The sequence below is a fragment of the Capra hircus genome, chromosome 2 (assembly GCF_001704415.2).
Source record: "Capra hircus breed San Clemente chromosome 2, ASM170441v1, whole genome shotgun sequence".
NCBI lineage: Eukaryota > Metazoa > Chordata > Mammalia > Artiodactyla > Bovidae > Capra > Capra hircus.
The window spans coordinates 10,652,386-10,675,373 of NC_030809.1; the positions used below are offsets into that span (position 1 = coordinate 10,652,386).

Consider the following 22,988-nt stretch of genomic DNA (forward strand, 5'->3'; position numbering starts at 1 on the left):
ATCTCTCTGTGAAATAACAATCAGGTTTTGCATACCATGTTATAGAAACTGAACAGAATGACAAGGAAATGAAGCAGAGGGGGAAAATGACTGACCAACAGGTCAGCTTCACAATTCTCACTACCTTAAATAGGTAAGGAGCAACTAACAATACTCATTTCAGCAGTATGTCAACATTTACATAAGCCTTTTGAAACTATGACTAGATGTCTTACAACATTAAAAACTCAATGACACAATCTTCCTTGATACATTCAGGGTCTCTAATTTAGCTCTTTGTTCTTACAGTGTGTATCTTTGATACATCGCTGAGGATGATTTTTAACCCTACCATTTCCCTGATTATTAATGTTCCACCAGGGATAGGGGAATGACATTTGAAATGTTTCAAAAGGTCATTTTACCAAGTACTTAGGTCTTCCTAGCTTTATACTCAAATGAAGGGACTAAAAGAGTAACGGGAAAGGAATCACTGATATGCATGTCTCAACATAAAGTAAAGTACTTAAAATGTATTAAAGGACTTTATCATTTAAATGGAAGCAGGTGACCATCTTTCATTGATGTAAAGAATACATCTAGAACATGAAAAACATACTCTGTTATCTGCTTTCAAAATTCAAAGTTTTTTAGGCTGGACTTTTACTGAGAGGTAAAAATGTACCACTCACTATTCTCTTAAAATAAAATGCAAGAGGCTTATTTAGGAGAGCAAATTGAATCAGTATTTATCTTATTTCAGATAAAGAAGCTCAACTAAAAGGAAAAGATTCTTTAACAAAAAAGTATTTTAAGAGAATGATTACTATGTCTTCCTTTTTTAAATGCTATGGGTTTAAAAAAAAAAAAAAAACACTTAAAAAGACCAAAAGAAAAAAAGAAACCATGATAAGGCAATAAATCTGAGGCACTCAAGTACACTTAAAATTAATTTATGTTAAATATTAAATTTAACATAAGAAATTAAGAATTCAACTTATTCTCAAGGGGCTTATCTATTTTAAAGAATTAGCCAGTGGTCAAATTATATTTTCTTCAACTATTACCACTTTAAAAAATTTAGTCAGGGAAATTCAGGCAAAAATAAAACTAGATTTTCTAGCAGAAATGGTATATACTGTTTGGTAAATGTCCTCTTTTATTTTCTAAAAACTTTAAGAATACCATTGCTTTAAAAACGACAACAGTTTATTTTATATTGGAGTATAGCTGATCAACAATGCTGTGATAGTTTCACGTGGACAACAAAAGGACTCAGCCATACATATAGATACACGCATTCTTCCCCAAACTCCCCTCCCATCTAACACTGAGCACAGTTCCCGGAGTTATACAGTAGAACCTTGTTGGTTATCCATTTTAAATATAACAGTGTATACATGTCCATCCCAAACTCCCTAACTATCCCTTCACACCATCCTTCACTACTGACAACCATAAGACTGTGAGTCTGTTTTGTTTTATAAATAAGTTCATCTGTATCATTTCTTTTTAGATTTTACAAATAAGGGGTGTTGGGGATTCCCAGGTAGTGCTAGCGGTAAAGAATTTATTTGCCTGCCAAAGCAGGAGACATAAGAGATGTGGGTTCGATCTCGGTCTGGAAGATCCCCTGGAGGAGGACAGGACAACTCCATTCCAGTATCCTTGCGTGGAGAATCCCATGGACAGAGGAGCCTGACAGGCTACAGTCTGTAGGGTCCCAAAGAGTCAGACATAACTGAAGTGACAGTCATGTTTTAGCAGCAGCAGCAAAAAGGATGTCACATGATATTTCTTCTTCGTCCGACTTCACTCAATTTGACAATCTCTAGGTCCATCCATTACTGCAAATTCGCCACTGCTTAAAATGGCATTTCTAAATACAATACTTATTTTGTAAAGCTGAATTTTCTAAGCAGACTCTTTGGCATTAAGTCAGCAAAATATAAATTTAAGAACACTGTTTTCTTAGAAGAATATTATTAAGGAGTCCTTTCCTCAATTTTATTTCTCACTTAGAATCTGCAGTATAACTGAATAATATTTAAAGTCTCTTAAAATTAGCCTTTCTACAATCAATTTTAAATTGTTAAAGGAAATACTTACTGGTTGCTCTGGTAAATCTTGCTCTTCTTCCATTAGGACCAATATTTCTTTATTACACTTTTGTGACTGGATTGCAAGTGTCTCCCAGCAGTCTTCACAATCTGTTTTAAAAAGAACGGGGATTCAACACTTTATGTACTCTTAGAGCATTATCATTGAGGCCATCAGAGAATAATTTTTAAAATATTTTGCTACCTCAATCTTTCTACGTAAGCTCTAATCTCAGATCTGCACGTGGCTTTTCAAAATTGACATGCTGCACCAAGTCAGGTAGGTTTACCCGACTTTATAATACCTTGCAAAAGCCAACACGTGGAACCACTTCTGCTGTACTTAAAACATGGTTACTATAGTGCCCAAGGCATTAAACACTACAACAGCCATGTTAATGAACTAAGACACAATTTTTAAAAAATCTGGGTTACATTAAAAATTTTAAATATTAGCCGAGCCAGTCAACAACTTATGGTAACATCCAGCCTGCTTTAACATGGACTATTTACATAACTGCTAACACACACAGAATCACTTTAAATAGTAGGTAAACTGAAACATCAAGTGAATACTTTCACAACCAACTATCTGTATATACGTAATTAACATAAAGGAAAATTCAACTCTTTTGGATCTATTTTAATAATGCAAATAAATAAAGTGAAATATTGAATCACAGAATTAAGGAAAATAAAAATGAAAGCTAGGATCCATTTTATCCTGAAATTATGAGCTCCACTAAATGTACCACTTAATCAATTATTAAAGCAAAGCCTTTACTTTCTCAGCCCCTGCTCTTCCTGCACTGATTTCCAAACTAAGAAGAAAAACAGAACTCTAAGCCCCACATTTACTGATGAAAAAAAGAAAGTGAAAGTGGCTCAGCCGTGTCCGACTCTTTGCGACCCCATGGACTATACTGTCTATGAAATTCTCCAGGCCAGAACACTGGAGTGGGTAGCCTTTCCCTTCTCCAGGGGATCTTCCCGACCCAGGGATCAAACAGGGCCCCCTGCATTGCAGGCGGATTCTCTACCAGCTGAGCCACCGGGGAGCCCACACTTACTGGTAAGAACACCTTATTGTGTCCTGCTGCCAGAACAGAAAGATGTTAGAAAACGACATGATTATAAAAACTAAAAACTCATTTCTATTTAACAAAAACGAGAATAGCATTTCTCCAAAACATGTGACTGTTTTTGCTTTTAATTAAGGTCACACCTGTTTTCACTTTTTACCAACCACTTTAACCAACTTAACATACAAAGCTAAATAAAGCGAGTAGAGAATCTTGTTGCAGATGTAATGAATAAAAAGGGAACTGAAAAACTTCAATCGTGCCAATTTACCACCACTCCACTTCTACTGCTCTATCCTGGTACAATCCAACATACTTTAGGGGCACACTCCAGAATGGGGAAAGGAGAGAGAACACGTGTAAGGGATACAATCAGATGCACAACTGTGCAGCTCTGACACAGCTTTCCTCCCTGCCCTGATCTAAAATGTCAAAAGAAAAAAAAGTCTGAAGGTCAGAAGCACTTGATGCTCAATGCACTCACGTGTAGCTCATCCACAGAGCCTCAAAAGCTAAGTTCTCAAACTACATGACGTCGATAACTAGTGCTGCAGAATTACAGTGCGCAATAACTAAAGCTCACAGGAGCTATCTTCCCTGCACTTGCTCTGCTCTGCTCAGGAGAGCATAACCAACGTGACGTGAAACTGATTCACAATTATGAAAGATGAAACGTTTTAATGTTTTACCAGCTTATATCTGTTTTAGTTTTAAAATGAAATGTCCTGTCTCTATGGGATTTTTACAGAGCCAGTGTACATAATGCACATATATGACTTTATCCCGAAACAGGAAAATAGCACCAAATCATTAGAGAAATGTAATGCCTTTAAATACCTTATTTGTTAAAATTTTGTGTGACCAGCTCTCACCTAAACAAAAAGTGATAATATTCTGTCTTACTTAATTGAAGGCTGTAACTGTAATGACTGAATCTCTAATCAGTAGATTCTCAGCAAAGGAGAGTAAAGGGATAGTCTTCCTCTTGGAGGAAGGGTTATAAATCTACTCCTGAGCAAGAGGAAGGGAAGAAAAATAGTGTTAAAAAAAAAAGAGGGTATTGTACTAAATAACATGTGCTTTCCTTATTTTCTTTATTTAAAAAATATGAACAATATTAAAGGAGAACACAGATCTCTTTTATAGATCTAAAGGGTCATGGGTTTTAAAAGAGACACTACTCTTAATAGCAGGGAAATAAATTCTCAAGCCATACAAAACTAAATGGTAAAATCTTGAATTTTGCTTTTTAAAAATATGGTAATACTACAGCGATTTTACAACAGAAAGGGAATAGCTTCCTAGTTTTCTTGAGATAAATCCTATGGCAGGTTGCAAGAAAACTTTCGTTAACAGAACAATTGGAAGACAATCCTTTCTACTTCTACTTTTTTCTTTGAAAACAAGTACCCTTGGTTGTTTCCATCTTAAAAATTACCTTTATCTTTTTCATTTTTCAACTGAGAAGAATAAAGGGTCATAGATAATTTTTACATTTGAAAAAAAACTTTAAAAATCAAGTAATCTATGAACACCAATAATTTTGATAATTTTACAATGAACAAAAAAAGCAAACTACAAAGGATGCATAGGACTTAGTGCTGCAGAATTTCTGGGATTCTGCTGGCATGTGATATATGTGAAGTCTGTAAACATACTCTGGTACACTTGTATATAAAATATTTTAATAATGACTATAACATACGTGATTCCATCACAGCATGCGTGTAAGATACTGAAATGTGCTGTGGTTAGTTGCTCAGTCGTTTCCGACTCTTTGTGACCCCACGGACTGTAGCCTGCAAGGCTCCTCTGTCCCTGAGGATTCTCCAGGCAAGAATACTGGAGTGGGTTGCCATGCCCTCCTCCAGGGGATCTTCACACCCCCAGGATCGAACCCAGATCTCCCGCACTGCAGGTGGATTCTTCACTGTCGGAGGTACCAGGGAAGCCCAAGAATCCTGGAGCGGGTAGCCTATCCCTCCTCCAGGCGATCTTCCCGACCCAGGAATCAAACGGGGGTCTCCTGAATTACAGGCAGATTCTTTACCAGCTGAGGTACCAGGGGAGCCCCAAGTAAGATACTTTCCATCAATATAGTATTCTTCCTTCTTTCCAATAATTTGTTAAATACCTGAATTATACTAAATAAAAGAACACAAGTATTTATCATGTTCCTAGCATTTATCAATGTGCTAATAAAACTTTTACTATTAAGACCTTACGTCATTTTCTACAAGTGGCACATGCTTACAATAGAAAGTCACATTCACTAACCACCAAATGAAAGTGCTATATAACACAGACAAGGTGCTCCAGTACTTGATAATAATAAAAGTACAGAATTACCATACAAATCTTAGTTTTCTTACTTTCGTGTACTGGCTCTGAAGTTTAACTGCATATTTTGTTTGTCTTTTTGTTTTGGGGTGTTTCTTTTAACCATTAATATAACCTGACATTATTTTACATTCAGTGAGATTCATCTTTTTAGATTCAGTTGTTTAGTCGCTCAGTTGTGTCCGACTCTTTCCAACCCACGGAAGACTGCAGCATGCCAGGCTTCCCTGTCTATCACCAACTCCTAGAGCTTGCCCAAACTCATGTCCATTGAGTCAGTGATGCCATCTAACCATCTCATCTTTTGAAATATTCAGTATCTTCTGAATTAAAATATCCAATAATATACAATGGCTTGACTTAGAAGTGGAAAGCAGATTCTTAATGTACTGTAAATGAATGTAATTACAACTTACTTAAACAGTCAAACAAAACATATCCTGAGTGCATTTTTTGTTTTAAGTACTTTCAAGCATTTGTTTCAAGTACTTTCATACTTTTTAAGCATTTGTATAGTAACAGCTTTTCATAATTTTCCAGTTTCAATTCTTACTATTGACTTTTAATTAAACCCCTTTACCATTTTTGGAGAGAGTTTATATCCACATGCCTTCATGGGCAGAAATCTGGAAAAGCTACAACTAAAGGTGGTGCCAGTGGTAAAGAACCTGCCTGCAAATTCAGGAGACGTAAGAGACATAGGTTCGACCCCTGGGTTGGGAAGATCCCCTGGAGGAGAAAAGGCTATCGAAGTTTCCCTGGGGAAAATGAACGGCCTGCTTCCCAAAATTAAATAAACCTCAGCAAGAATAGTTATAAGCATCAGTAGCCTGAAGAAGTTATCAAGAAGTAGGTAACTGGCAAATGTTTACCATGCTGTCCTCAAATATAATTACACATATACATTGAAGAATGAAAACAAATAGCAAAATACCCTCTTCTATGTGGCCTGAAGAAAACTGCTTCAAGTACTATTATTCAACAGTAACTGAAATCTTCTAAAGGGGATCTATCAATTAATTTAGAAACAAGTGTCCTAACACCCAAAGTACCAACATAAAGCTTAAAGATATCTCTTCAAATTAAATTTATAAACTAGGAGGCCTCATAAAGCAAAATCAGAAAAGATGTAACGAAAATGGCTCTAGAAACATAAGAAAACATATCAATGGTCTCTTGCAGAACAGTACTTAGTAGTAAGTATCGGTGGGATGATACTAAATGCTAATTTGGGTATCATAAATCTATAGAATCTATACAGGATGTTTCAAATAAATAAACAAAGGTTTATTCTAATATGTACAAACTTCTTACTGAAATTAGACAAAAATAATGATGGGTACCTTGGAGGAGAATAACAAAGTCAATTAAGGAAGATCAGTCCTACATCAGTCTTGAAAACTACAGTGGGAAGGATAAGAGACCTACTGATTACTGAGCATGTAAAACCCACTACATATTTTTACATTCGTTGTCTTACTTAATTTTATTTCCACAAGCATCTTAAAACACAATTGGTATATCTTTATATCCCCTATGGACAGGGCAAGTGGAATTCAGAAATTTAAACAATCTACCTGAGGTTAATAGCAATCATGTTTCAGCTTAAAGTAGAACTATATCAAATAAGGATAGTAGAGGACAGTGGTGCAACATTGTAAATGTACTTAATGCTATGGAATGATATACTGAAAATGGTTAAAATTATTAATTTTGTTATGTACACTTACCACAATTAAAAAAAAATACAAGAAGATCCATGAGACTAGAAAGACCAAAATAATGATCAAATCTCCAAAGTGCTTAAAGTGCAGAAAATCCTTATTTAAATATTGTCAGAAAAACTGAGGATAATGTGGAGAAAAACATATCCATACCATACATTATGAGTAATTCTAAATACATTAAGAACTAAGCATTCAAATAATACTGGAGAAAACGGAATAGCCTATTTATCTCATCTGTGGGAAAGAGATTAAATTTGGGTCAATAAAAGAAAGCATAAGCAACAAATCAACAGATCTGGTTTTGTAAAACATACTTTAATGCAATGAAAAATAACAACTGTAAGAGTAAAAGGATATAAACAAATGGAAGCAATACCTGCAGTAATTATGACAGATAAAACTTCATGTCTACAACATTTACCCATCTTCTATTATGGGGCAAAAGGATACAGACAATTTAGGTAACAACAAAGATCAAATCAGCACTCAGGGAAAAAAGATTCTCACTACTAACTGAATAAATTTTAATATTAAAAAACCCCACTTCACACATATTAAACTACAAAAAATAATCTAAATAACAAAACCTAAAGTTATCTGAGACATAAGAAGAAAAGAAATATTCAGGCCCTTGTTGTAAAACTGTATGTATCTTCAGACTGTTCTCTGGTTAGAGTATAAAAGATGTCATAAAATTGCCCATGGCCTGATTTATTTTTCTTGGATTTTCCCCCCAAAATTAAATACAGGGGTAAAAAGCTAAATCTATTTTAAAAATTGAGTGTTTCTTGCTCACAGAAATGAAAACTTAGAAACAATCAACATGTGGAGAGATTTATCTAAGCTGTAATTCTACATTCTGTATTAAATGAAATTGTAAATTTTTTTTAAGCTGTGCCAAGCGGCATGTGGATCTTATAATAGTTCCCTGACTGGGAATCAAACACACACCCTCTGAAGTGGAAGGGTAGAGTCTTAACCAATGGACCACCAAGGATTTTGCTGTAACCTATTTCAATACAAGCCCATTTAAAAGGTGAAAAAAAAAAAGGTTAAGATTTTACACTCATTATAGCTTATAATAATAGTTTAATAAGACTCAAAAGCAGATACAAAGGGATACAATTTGGATGTCTTAAGGTTTGTATATGCGTTAAGGTTTGTATATGCGTGCATGTCTGCTTAGTTGCTCAGTGTGTCTGACTCTCTGCAACCCCATCAACTGTAGCCCGCCAGGCTCCTCTGTCCATGCAATTTTCCAGGCAAGAATACTGGAGCCAGTTGCCATTTGCTACTCCAGGGGATCTTCCTGACCCAGGAATTGAACCCACATCTCTTGCATCTCTTGCACTGGCAGGTGGATTCTTTACCACTGCGCCACCTGGGAAGCCCAGAGAGCAGCATGCTTCTTCATAAAAGCATTTACTAAACATTTAATTTAAAATTTTGTAACACTATGCTAAGCACTGTATCAAGAAAATTACTAAATAGATTATACAGAATGATACTAGATAATCAGAAATTTTTGTCATTAGAAAAATGTGACTTTTCTAACTTAGTAAATACCTTTTTAGTTTTTTTGCATGTATTTCTTTCTTTGGAACTCTCTTTTTTGTATTTCCTGGATATAGCCTTAGAATTCTTTCTCAACATAAAATATTCATTGAATAGCTGAAACCAGAAGAAAAATACTGAAGTAGAACACAGGATAGAATATGCTGGTATTTAAGACATATTCTGAAAGAAATCATAATTACTTAGGGTGTTTTGCCTGCTTTCAAAAATTCATGTCAGTGTTGAAAATGCCATTTAACTAAACACTAAATTGTATATATCAAACAGAGTAAAAATATAAAGTCTTCATTAATTGAACCAGTAAAAGCTGTTAATGTTAACTTCAAGCAACAAAGTAAACAAGAGTAAATTTTAGGAATTTACTCTTTTCCTGGATAAAGACTCTTAACTGAAATAATTTTCCCAGAGGCTATTATTTTCTGGTTGTTCTGAACTGATGGAATCGACTCTACAGAGGCCAGCAGTCTCAAACTCTGGAATCTTCTCTGAATGCAACTTAAAAAGGATAATACACAAATTAAACTTAATCACTAAAAGAAAAGTATATGCTTATCAAACAAACTTCAGGATAACATTATGAAAGTTTTGTTTTTTAAAAAATTGTAATTTAAATTGCATTAAAACCACAAATTAATTTGAGGATGAGTTTACAATATTGAGTTCTATGTAAGAACAGAGTATATACTTCCAGTTACTTAATATTTTTTTTAGTCTCTTAGCAGATCCTCTACATTTCTTGGTGCTGGCATTTTATCTTTTTGCTTTGTTATATTTTCCATTATATTTTCTAAAGAAGTTACTTTTTATATACAGGAAAGTTGTTAATATTGGTACATTAATTTTGTAATCTCCCATGTTACCAAAGTCTCTTATTGTTTCTAACAATGAGAATAGTAAGATGGTTGATTCTTGAGTTTCATGTATATATTTTCCCCATCTGCATAAAAATAGTTCTTCCTCCTTTCCCAATATTAGCCTCTTTATTTCTTCTGCTTGCCTAATAATATTCTTACACTATAACAGTAATTAACAGTGCTAACTGTTGAGCATTCACTTTGCTTTTTGCTTCTGCTGCTTTTGTTGTGGAAGTCTATAGTTGCTTCAGACTGTACTTGCTTCTTTCTAACCTCAAAATTCATTCATTCATTTATAAAATAATTACTGAGTATCTACTATAGTGCCAGGCACTTGTTTAGATACTGGGAATTCAGTAATGAACACAAAGTCCCCAGCCTCAAGGAATTTGTATTCTCATAGGAAGAAAACAAATACATAAGGTAATATAATTTCACAAAGTAATAATTCTTTGGAAAATAAAACAAAGTAAAGTATAGAGCATGACTGCAGGGGAGCTATTTCAGATTAGGTGATAATTTCTCTGAAGTGGTAACATTTAAGCAAAGCAGGAATAATGCAAAGCAGAAAGCTATAAAAAGATGTAAAGGAAGGCTTTCAGAAGGAAACAAATGTAGAGAAACTAAAAGAGTAACAACCTAGCACTTCTGAGAAATAGCAAAAAGGCTGACTTTTGCAAGTTGCAGGTGACAGGAAATGAGTCCCAAGAAGCAGGCAACCAGGGAGATGACAGATAGCCTTGTAACACATAATAAGCAGTTTGGGGAGGTAATGGGTGCTTCAAGCAAGAGAATGATGTGATTTGATTTATATATGCCAAATGCCATGGGGAGAAGAGAGACTATAAAGTAAGCCCTCCCTGGGCAGACTGTTTTATATGTTTCGAAAGCATTTCTCTGGGTTTTATCCAGGAGATGAACACCAGATGCTCAAAATCAAGAGTAAGAGCCAAGAAACTGATGAACCTCCAGGCCCCCTTCCAATCTCCATATTCTTTTACTTGGAGTCTGGTATATTTCTGAAACTTCTGCATATACTTTATGGCATGATTTCTTCTCCTATCAATCCAATTAGAAATTCACTGAAGTCTCACCAGCTGATGGCAACCTTTCTCAAGTACTATCTCATAAAAAATACTTATCTAACTTACCCATTAACACAACCACTCAACAGTCCTCTGCACCCTGGAGCCTGCTGAAGCAGACATAAATATCCAGCAGACCTACACTCAGCTGCCCTTAAGGTTCCCTTTAAAGTAACAGTAAGAGAGCCCTTCAGCTCTCACAATTTAGGCATCAGCACAAATCACATTTCTGTGGCCAAAAAAACTGGAAACAACTACACCGTGCCTGTGGACTTTATGTGGACGTACAAAAGCCATTATCATGTTGGTTAACTCCTTCTGTAAATAAAACAGCCCAGTCAACTGACCGTGGTAAAGCTGGTGAATTCTTCTGGCTACTTTACTGGGAGGCATGCCTGACTAATGCATCATGGTATTATCAGCTGAAGGAATATTTATAGTAACTTTATACTAAATACACTAATCAGAACTTACTGAGAAAGAATTAAAAAAACACACACACACATTTAGGCTGTACCAAATTCTTAATAGGAAAAATATTTTATCAGGAATAGATTCTCTAAGAAACACTGTTTTTACAATTTCTAACCTTACTTCTTGGAAAATCATCCTTTGAAGTTGTCTGTAAATGAACACAAACTCTTCCCCACAAGCTTCCAATAAAATTGGGAGATAGTATTCCACAGGAAAAATTCCAAAACCACAGTAGAAAGTATTGAGAAGGGATGAGACAACCTGAATTAGTGTCAAAGTGACCTTAATAATAATCCCACAGGTCTACATTCCTTCCAGCTCTCTTTGACTCTTCAGTTTCAGTAACATGTCATTCACAAAGCATGAGTTTCTCTAATGTGTGGAGATCCAGACTCCATAGAACTCTCAGCCTCCAACACTTTATCTCTACCCTCCTTTAATCTAAAGTTAACATCTCTAAGAGAATCATATATTTTTCTATAGGTGCTCTGGCCTGACCCATGGTATTCTCCAACATGAATGTTCTATAAATGTGTTGCTTCCAGGTATATAGAAAAATTTATACCTTACACTACCCATTTTCTAAATTCAAAACCCTATATAGCAGTCTATATATCTACCCATCACATCTATTAATCAGCTCGCCAGTATTCAAACAAAATTTACTACACACTGTATTAACAGAACTGAGTCTTTTGAAACATAAGTCTTTAGCTGTCAGGACTATAAAATCTAGGTTCAGATCTTTTATTAATATTTTACTTCAAATTTATTTGCCCCTTCAAAAATCCATCAGCCCAAACATCATCAACCATAATCCCAGTGTATGATCACCCAATCATTCAGTGTGGAGAGTAAAGAATAGTGAAGTGAGTTTTAACACTTGTTATTTTACCTTTTTCAACATAATTCACCTCTGTAAGAGGCAGGTTTGGCAAGCTTGGAGCATGACCTCAGGAGTCTGACTGTGCCTGCTTAGTCACTTCAGTTGTGTCTGACTCTCTGCGAACCTATGGACCATGGCCTGCCAGGCTCCACCGTCCATGGGATTCTCCAGGCAAGAATACTGGAGTGGGTTGCCATTTCCTTCTCCATGGAGTCTGACTGCTGCTGCTGCTGCTGCTGCTAAGTCGCTTCAGTCGTGTCCGACTCTGTGCGACCCCACAGACGGCAGCGACCAGGCTCCCCAGCCCAGGGATTCTCCAGGCAAGAACCCTGGAGTGGGTTGCCATTTCCTTCTCCAATGCATGAAAGTGAAAAGTGCAAGTGAAGTCGCTCAGTCATGTCCGACTTAGCGATCCCATGGACTGCAGCCCACCAGGCTCCTCCATCCATGGGATTTTCCGGGCAGGAGTCTGACTACTTATCTTCAAATCCCAGTTCTGGCACTGATGAGTGGTGTGGGAGCTTAGACAAATTATTTCACTTTCCTGAGCCTCATTTACTTCATCTGTAAAATGGGAAAAATACTAATGTGTCTTTCTCAAAAGCTTGTCATGAGTTCAAATGAGTTAATATCTGTAAAACTCTTAGAACAGTGTCTGGCACATAGTCAGCATAATACAACCGTTGAAGAAAAAGTTTTTTTTTAACAGACTCAGGACAGAAAACTGGTCTTGAGTGAAAGTCAATTCATTACTAGTTTCTCCTAGTTTTTCAAAGGGCAAAATATTAATATGATTAAAGGCAAGGTCCATGTAACAAGAGATTCCTGCAAGAGAGGCAACAGAGTGGGTCTGCAGCTCATAACCTTCGTCACTGGCTTTGATCCCAACACCATACAAGACCTTCTCCGAGTCCTCAAGGAAAGGTGCTGTCAAGCTCCTGGGCAGGAGAACACTGAATGTCAAGCATGCCCCGCTACTCAGCGATATGGACTCATCATGGCCACAAACACGCTCAGGAGATTCAGCTGTGTGTTATCAATAGCTAACAGTTATGTGGTTTGTTTTATGGGTCAGGCACTGTTCTAAGTACTTAATGTATATCAACTCATTTAGTCCTCTCAATAAGTCTCTAAGATATGCCCTGTTTATTATTATTACCATTTAATAGATGAGAAAACTGCAGCACAGACAGTAACTCATCAACCTGGAATTCAAGCCCAGGCAGCCTAGCTTTAAAGACTGACATTTTAAACCACAGCTATGTGCCTCAGTTTGGAATACCACAGACAGGACTAATGATTTTAAAAAGCTGGTCAAGCTAAAAATGTACGCTATGCTGTGCTATAGTCATAAACAGCCAGAATTCACAAGTTAGGTAACGAGAAGATACTAAGGCGGCCAGTTTTCTCCTTTATCATTTCTCATTCTTGTTCTTCTCTAAGGCCTCCCAAGTAAATATGAGTTAATACAAGTGAAGTGCTTTAAATAGTCCCTGGCACACAGTAAGTGCTCATTATGAGCGAAGAAGAGATCATCATAAAAATAGTGGAGTCTGCCTGCTGACCCTGCCTTATTCTAATAGCTGTGATATGCTAGGAACTGTTGCTATCTCTACCATATTTCCCCTTTATGATTACAGGAAATGAGTAGGGATAATAAATAAATCCACTATAACAAACCCTAAAGACTTTTCAGTTGTGTTGCTTTCATATGACTGTATACACAGAAGCAAACTGCTTCACTCTTCCGTTCTCTGTTCTTGGTTTACAAAGACTGGATGGGGGCCAGAAAAGAGCAGAATAAAGCAGCTTTGTAACCTTCTGACCAGTTGCCAAGAGCAGAAGTAAAGTTTATAAAAGCAATTTAATCAAACTAAACTTTGACTGTTAATGGAAACTAGAAAAGGATTCTAATGATGGAAGCTCTACCAAAGCAGTGTCAACCTCATGTTCTATATTACTGCAGTTTTTTCAAATGATGTGCCTAAGACAGAGGTGACGGAAACAATAAACAAGGTCTCCTTCAGTCAACTGCTCTGGACAATTATTTAAGTTACATTTTGGTGAAAAAAAAAAAACTAATAAATCCAAGCATCTTCAATTCCAAAAAAATTTTATACTTGTAAAAAAATCTAGTAGTCACTAGAATTTTTCAAACTGTAGGTTCAATTCATTATCAGATTATCATGTCCATTTAGTGGATTTTAATAGTTTGTTTTGAGTGAAATGCAACTGATGGTGGTTTTAGTTGTGTCTGACTCTTGTAACCCCATGGATGGTGACCTGACAGGTTCCTCTGTCCGGGATTCTCCAGGCAAGAATACTGGAATGGGTTGCAATTTCCTTCTCCAGAGGATCTTCCCGACCCAGGAATTGAACCTGTGTCTCCTGTGACTCTTGCACTGCAGGCGAATTCTTTACCACTGAGCCACTAAGGAAGTCCAGTGCAATTAACCAAAACTAAAACAAAATTAAACATTATAATGCATTACCAACATTAAAGATAAATATTGTTTCATGAAACTTCTTTCAATTTTAAATATTAGTATGTACATATATGTGTATAAGTACTGGATAACAATGAAAAATGCATCTTATAGTGGGTTGTGATCAAAAAAGTTTGAATGCCATTTTACCCAAAGATTAAGGAAAAAAAACAAACTGGTCAAAAAGGAGAAAAATATCCACTTCAAACTACGCATGATAAAACATTCAAAAGTTTAATGATTCTCTAAATTAGTTTTTTTTTTAAGGCAGTCCTCTGAAAATGAACGAAAAGGGGAAAAGGAACCATCTGGGTGAGAATCAATAGTTTACCATAATTGTTCCAAATAAACAACAATTTCACAGAATGAGAGGTACCAACACTGAATAAATATATACTAACAGGAGATACACAGAAATGAGATGAACAGTTTCAGTTTGTCTAGCTATTAAATACCACACCAATACGACAGATAAGCAAAAGCTATAGAACTCACTCTCAAGAACATTTATTTTTCAGTGTTATCTAATCACTCCTTCCTAAGGGGACAACAGAGGATGAGATAGTTGTATGGCATCACCGAATCAATGCACATCAGTTTGAGTAAACTCTGGGAGTTGGGGATGGTCAGGGAGGCCTGGCGTGCTGCAGTCTATGGGGTTGCAAAGAGTTGGACAAGACTGAGCAACTGAACTGAACTGAACCTATAGCAAAGTAAAGAACTGGTGAAAAGGAAAAACAGATTTGAAAAATTCAGTGAAGTAATATGTTAATTACTAGGGTATGTTTTTTTAATAAGATATACATGTACTATTTTGTATCCCAAGTTGTTGTTCAGTCTCTAAGTCCTGTCTGACTCTTGCAACCCCATGGACTGCAGCATGCCAGGCTCCCCTTTCCTTCACTACCTCCTGGAGTTTGCTCAGATTCAAGTCCATTGAGTCGGTGATACTATCTAACCATCTAATCCTCTGCTGCCCACTTCTCCTTTTGCCTTTTGTTCTCTAAATTCTGAAATATTTTAAGAAAAAAGAAAATCACACACATATTTTGGATTATGCTGTCAGTAAAGAGAGGGCGATTATCATAAATATCATCAATCTAGAAGGAAAAAATTAACATCATCATGCTAAATTAAAATGCCCTCTTATTTTGAAAAAAGGAACAGGTGAATCTGACCTAAATCTTCTTCAACTACTATGGAAACTAAAGAATAAGTTCAATTTCACCTAAGAGCTAATCATTCTAATTTATTCCCATAGTAACAGTGCTAACAGCAACAAACTGCCAATTTTCCTAAATTCCGTAATTGCTACATTATTAAATTTCATGTGAAAGAAAATTATTGAAATTTTAGAAACTAAACTGATTATCAAACCCACATATAAAAGAGAGCCCCTTTTGAAATAAAAATCAAACGTTTAAATGAAAGAACATTCTAAATACCAGTAAATCACCATAGCAATGCTTATACTTTTTACTTAATAATACTTTTCTGACAAAGAGGAAAAACAAATCAAGACAAAAGCTACCATTGAACAGTATACTTAATTAACATGTCTGAATTAATAAGGGGGATTAATACATAGTACTTAAAATAAGCAGTATCTGTAACCAAGCATCACTTCTGACCAGAAACAATGTAGTTTTTTTGTTAACCAGATCCCATGATTCTCAGTTATATTCGAAATACTCAGAAAAATAACTTATCATCACATGTAAGTTTCAGGCTCTGGCATTCAGATGCACCTCAACTAATATTAAATCATCTCCTTCCCTCAGAGAGACAACAAAATTTTTAAATTTGGAAATAATAAAAGCACACAAAAGAGGAGTAGTAATATGATTAACAATATTCTAAATAACTATTTGCATTTTCAATTAAAAAAGGAACTCTTTTATGAAACAGTTTTCTAAAGTAAAAATAAAAACATTAATTTAAATGTATTACTCTAAATATGGTAGTCCTGAAGAGATGGGTGCACTTAATTTTGCACAAATTTCCAAATCTGGAAATGAAACTAGAGGTAAGTCAGAAATTTCAGTTTTAGTTTTCTGTTTTATATTTCAAAGTTGCTAAGTTCATATTGTAGTCAGTAAGATATCAAAGTTCAAGACTATTACATAAACTTATTTAATATTCTGCAAATCAGAGAAAGTGAAAAAATTAATGTCAAGAGGTAAACATTTTAGTAACAGAGAATACATTTTGTTAAACTCCCTTTTCTCCAAATACCTAAAAAGTAATTAACTTCCATATGATAATTTTTTAAGAGGGAAGGATAAGGATATAATTTGCTTTAATTTGTGGTTTTTGTCATCTAAAAAACCTAGGTAGTAAATGGTCTGCAATTTTCCTTAAGCCAGCATTTATAAAACGACCAGGTAAAACCACCCTTAAAGTTCCCAACCAAAAGCAGTATTTTTCTGTGTTTCAGAAAAATTGGATTTTTTAACTGTTATTAAGGACGAACTCATTAAACCAGTGGAACTTTGTACAAAAAGGTCATGAACTCTGGAGCTACGAAAACTAAATTCAAATCCAGCTCTCCTGCCAACTAGCTGTGTTACTTTGGGCAAATTATGTAACTTCTGTGTCTTGGTTTTCTCATTTGTAAGTGGAGATAAATATAGTACTTACTTCACTTGTTGTAAGGATAAAAGAGTTAATACTATAAGTAAACCGTTTGGTAATTCCTGGCACAGAGTAAGCGCTACATAAAATGTGTTTTTTTAAAAAATTACTGTTTTAACACTACAGATTTTCACACTTCAGTTGTGAAAAAGTTTCGCAAATGAAAATCATTTAATTATATGTATAAAGAAAGAACATGATTTTATATTAAGCTGTAATAAAGATTAATACAAGAATCTCAAATAGTGAAATCACTGAGTATTTTGAAAATTAAAAATCATAAAACCTAGTTTAAAAAATCAGGGGCTTCACTGGTGGCTCAGCGGTAAAGAATCTGCCCGCCAATGCTGGAGACCAGATGGATCCCTGGTCCTGGAAGATCACACAGGCCATAGAGCAACTAAGCCCGTGCACCACAACTACTGAGCCTGTGCTTTAGAGCCTGGGAGCCCCAACTACTAAAGCCCGCTTGCCCTTGAGCCAGTGCTCCTCAACAAGGACAGCCACTGCGACAAGAAGCTCAGGCACCCCAACTAGAGAGCAGCCCCCGCTCACCATAACTGAAGAAAAGTCCTCACAGCAATGAAGACCCAGCACAGCCAATAAATAAATGAAAATACTTAAAAAAATCATGTGCCACTGCACTAATAAGAAATGACACTTTCCTAATTTGGACTAAAGCTTATTTTATTTCTAATATTTTTTTTCCCTCTACACCATAAGTTATGTTTACTCTTATATTTTAATTCAGATATATACAAATAAAGTCACATTAAGAATCTAAGTGTAAATGTCAGCCTTGTATAATGTCACCTAGTTCATATGAACTGTCTATATATGTAATATAACTGTACTACAGAGAAGGCGATGGCACCCCACTCTAGTACTCTTGCCTGGAAAATCCCATGGATGGAGGAGTCTGGTAGGCTGCAGTCCATGGGGTCGCGAAGAGTCTGACACGACTGAGCAACTTATGACTATGACTACGGTAGGCTATAGTCTATGGGGGTCGCAAAGAGTCAGACACAACTGAAGCGACTTCACTTGCACTTTTCACTTTCATACACTGGAGAAGGAAATGGCAACCCACTCCAGTGTTCTTGCCTGGAGAATCCCAGGGACGGGGAGCCTGGTGGGCTGCCATCTATGGGGTTGCACAGAGTCGGACAGGACTGAAGCGACTTAGCAGCAGCAGCAGCATACAGTAGGTATCAAAAGCTTTTGCTGAATGTCTGACAAAGATTGTCACTATTTTCCAGGGTGAATAAAAACATATCTACCTAGTACAAATATTAACCAAGCTAATAAGTTAAAGTGCATCAACACAATCTGTAGCAAGATCTTTAAGATATTAAGCACGGACTGCCTTGGTCGATTTGTTAACTTACAATAGGTCAGCACTAACTACTATTCCTCTTCTGATTTAAAACAGTACCACATATTTAAAAGGGGAAACCAGCAAAGATAAATTTGATGAAGCCCATATTTCAAATATCTTTTAAAATATATTATAATAATAGAGAAAATATCCTTATTATTTCTACATTTAATAATTAAATACTCTAGAACTTGGGTTACTGGGATCAAGTAAAAATATCAAGATAATGATGTTGCTGCTGTTCCATTGTTTGCTGTGTTCTCTGCAAATAAAACGTATCAATAAGACAATTTATAGCTTAAGCTGTATATTCTGTAGAACATAAACCTGTGTTAAGTTAATCAGCAGATAGAAAATCCACCTATTTTTTCACTTTACTATAAATAGAACAATTTGGTCCCGTGGTATAAACCAATTAAATGAATGTAGGAGGAAAAAAAAAACTATTTCTAATAACCTTAAATACATTTTGAACTATTTCTATGTTGAACTCTTCTTCCTCCATTTAAATCACACATAAGTTAAAATATCTTGCTATTACATGCAGAACACAAAAATCTTTTAGACAACTACCAAAAAAGATGCTCTATGAGCCTTTTGTCTGTAAGCAAAACAAAAAGAATGAAGTCATGGGGTGGCTTATGCAGATCACAGGAACCATCATACTGCAAGGTACAAAGCACCAGGACATTGTAAAAGTAAAAAAAATTTTAAACTGTATTTTCCTTAAAACATATCCTAGGGTTCAAGGATAAAAATTAAAGTATGTAAAACAAAGTGCAGTAACAGGTAAAATGACAAAATATCAAAATCAAAAGAGAGTCAAACAAAATCAAAACAGAAAAACTCTGCAAGCAAAAACTAATATGCAGAAATGTTATCGTAAATTGAGCAAACAGGCTTACAACTAACACCAACAGTGACTCCTCTCCTTAACTTTAAAAACACATACACTAAGTTGTTCCAGTGTTTCTTTTTCCTTTGGCACGTAAGAGGGGCAGGCTTTTCAGTAAATGGAAAGTCTATCACTATTCTGTGCAAAGAACAGGACCATGAACACAACTGCTCCAATGAGACCACAGGATGTTTGTTTCATGTAAGGGCTTTCATGCAGAATTTATATCATAATAAGCCAAAGTGATTTTAGAAGAAAAGAGAGAAAGAGACTCCCTAAGACTTTTCAACCTCTACTTCAATACAACACAGTTTCTTTCTGAAGTCTCTCTTTGAAGGCAAAATGACTTAAGTCTTCAGTTTTGTGGCTCAGCTGGTAAGGAATCCACCTGCGATGTGGGAGACCTGGTTCGATCCCTGGGTTGGGAAGATCTCCTGGAGAAGGGAAAGGCTACCCACTCCAGCATTCTGGCCTGGAGAATTTCATGGACTCTATAGCCCATGGGGTTGCAAAGAATTGGGCACAACATAGCAACTTTCACTTTGAATTTTAAATTCCACATCATATATTTCTTATCCCCAAACTTTTATTCTTACAACATAAATTTACTGAAATTAATCACTAAATACAATATTGCGCTCTCCAGCTTACAGCTTTGATAGAACTAAAACCCATTTCTCTAGTTGCTTGAAGAGACTTCTTTTGTAAAAAATGACCTTGGAAAAAACATCACCAATAAACCCTAATTTCCTTATTCTGTAAAATGAAGGGTAAGTTTGAACTCTATGGTTCCCTCCAGCTGTAAACTACAGTAAACAATCAAGGTTTTAAACTCAAGACATGCTGTAGATGTAAAAAGTTCAGAAATGAAAAAGGTTGAAAGAGAGCCTTGCATCAATCCAAATATGGGTATGTGTGTGTACAAAAGAAAAAAAGGGCCCACCATCCTGGAGATAAGGAAACACAGAGTGTCAGACCAGACTCACTGGGGTTAGATTTTAAGGACTGGGAAATGATGAGGTCAGATTGAACAGAAGCTAGAGTTTTCCAGTGTGAGGTGCTGCGGAGGAGGTAGCAGTAAGGAGCTTTCAAAAGAGCTTTCCTCAGTATTTAAAAAAGTCCTGCAAGCCAACCAGAAGGGTCCTTCTCTGTGGCTTCTAGGACTAATATGGCCAAGCTCCAAAGTCTTTTGCTAAAAATAGCTTAAGGGATCAGCCCAATTTTGGAATAAGCCAAGGCCTATGCTATGCTTGCATATGTCTCATATAATGAGGGACACTTTTCTACAACTTATTAATCAAAAGAAAAGCAGATGCTAAATGCTGTATTTATTCTGTTTGCTGAAGTACTAAACTTGAGAGCACAATTTACATGAGTACAGAAACTGATGACACAAAAACATTTACAATCAATTGTGAGTGAGACATTATAGAAACACTAGAAAGACAAAAATAAAAATTATCCAACTCTGTCTCAAAACATACCTCAGATAACAAATTTTGGAAAACACCACACAATTATTATTAAAACCAACCCTTCAATTCAGAGATGACTAAGAGCCTACAGAGTCATTTAAGAAATTTACAAGAAACTTTAGCCTCAAAAATGAGAAAAAGATGGTTCTAAGGCTGAAACAGTTTAGCCAATTAGATGGTTTATGGTGAAAACAGTAAAGAAAAAATAGTCAGAAGAACAGGCTAAGTAATCAAATACTGTAATGTCCGGTTTATGAAGAAACAAGAAGAAAAACAGAAAACTTGTCAATAAGGTAAAAATGAAGAGACAATATACAACAGACAGATATATGCACGCTGAGTTCAACAAAAGAAAAGGTACTCTGAAATTACTATAATGAACTCTTAAGCATAAAACTTTTCAGTAACAGCACACTCAAATTTTTGGCAATAAACTTATAAATCTGGGGATAATAATCTCCCAAGAAACTCTGTCCTCCGTCACAGCAATTGTTCTATAAGTAAAGTTCGTACAGAAAACAGAGCCGATCGTCTAAAAACATCCGCATTTTTGCCTCAGCTGTACATATCCATTCTCATGGGATAGAGAACACGAAAATGACAGGACGTCCTGATGACCTGTCGATTAACAAGATTACACAAGCCCTACTGCCAGCAGTTCCGCGTGCTTGCCACCTGTTAGCCTGCTTTAGCGAAGCCCCCTAAACTGTGCTCCAGCGAAGAACCGGGAACGCCTTTGTTGTTTCCTAACTACGGAAGCTATCAGAGTTCAATTCAACCTAGCGCCTTAAGGAAAACTTCCCCCGGGCCGGGTAAATCTGCCCAGATGGTGACTTAGGCAAAGACCTTCTCTAGCTAAGAAAAGGCGGGAGAACCCCAAGCGAAACACAAATGTCACCTACTCGTCCCGGGAGGAGCTAGGCGTCAGGGGTGAAGAAAGTTGCGGAACTAGACCCAGGACCTTTGAGAGAGGCTCAGTTTCGCAGTTGGAGTAAGGTGAGCACAACGAGGAGGTGGGCCGCCCTGCTGAGTAAAAACACAGCAAGATCCTGAGACCACAGGTCGGGGAGGAGAAGTGCGAAGTGAATATGGGCAGTGCCTTAGGGAAGCACTGAAGCAAAAGGCAAGAAAACCAAGGTCTTTAAAAGGCGGATGAGGCGGAGGGAAAAAAGCAAGGCGAGAAGTGAGCAGCGACGACACAGGCTGAAACTGAGGTGAAAGAGGCGAGGCCGGCGTGGGAGAAAGGAACGAAATGAGCTCAGGAGGCTCTGCAGGGACAAGGGACAGGCAAAGAGAACCCCCACCCACAGGGACCGGGACACAAGTCTTGACCGTCCCTCTACAGGCTGTTACTCGACCGGCTGCACTCAGACCCTGTCGCCAGCGGAGACTCACCCAAAGGCTGCAGAGGCGCCAGAGGAGGACATGGGGACTGGTCCAAACACACAGAAATATCAAGCGGCTAAAGGAAACGGCGGCGTTAGTGTGACCCGGATGCGCATCCCCAGGAACCGGAAGTCGGCGGTCAGGGTCATCACACAATCCACACCTCGCTCCACCAGAAGCTTTCGGGCGCATGTGTCAGGCCTCAGGAGGCGGGGCGGGGAAAACGCCTAGACTCCGCCCACCCGGCCGTCCTGGGAACCCCGCCCCTGGTTACGCCCCGCCCGGCGTCTCGGTGGTGTTTGGTGTGTGGACAGGCTGGTTCATGCAGCTCCCAGACCAAGGTACCACTGAGGCACAAACTGCCCGCTTAAAAAAAAAAAACTCAGCGCTCAGGTTTCAAGAAGATCTTTTAAAATGAGTGCAATCCCTCTGTCTTTAAAACGAACGTGAAATATTGGATGTATTTGATAGATTTAGAAAAATTGTGGGAGGAAGAATGTCTGGGAAGTTCTGGAAGGCACTTTTGAGACTAGACCAACCAGTATCAGTTTATTAATAATACTGTATTGAGGTTACAATTCATTTCTATTTTGTGCACAATATTTTATGTAATTTATCAGAAACAAAATTTTT

At 36.7% G+C, this 22,988-nt stretch overlaps 1 protein-coding gene across 2 annotated transcripts in view; it reads right to left on the minus strand.

Moving 5' to 3' along the window:
* EYA3 (EYA transcriptional coactivator and phosphatase 3) overlaps nucleotides 1-22,507 on the minus strand; it is a 95,474-nt gene extending 72,967 nt beyond the window's left edge. The window contains exons 1-2 of one of the 2 annotated variants that reach the window (XM_005676781.3): nucleotides 22,365-22,507; nucleotides 2,089-2,189 (exon numbers count right to left, since the gene is read on the minus strand). In XM_005676781.3, the coding sequence (XP_005676838.1) occupies nucleotides 2,089-2,121 (33 nt within the window). In that variant the 5' untranslated portion in view covers nucleotides 2,122-2,189; nucleotides 22,365-22,507. The remainder of the gene's footprint in view (nucleotides 1-2,088; nucleotides 2,190-22,364) is intronic. The other variant, XM_005676782.3, reaches the window with a different exon arrangement.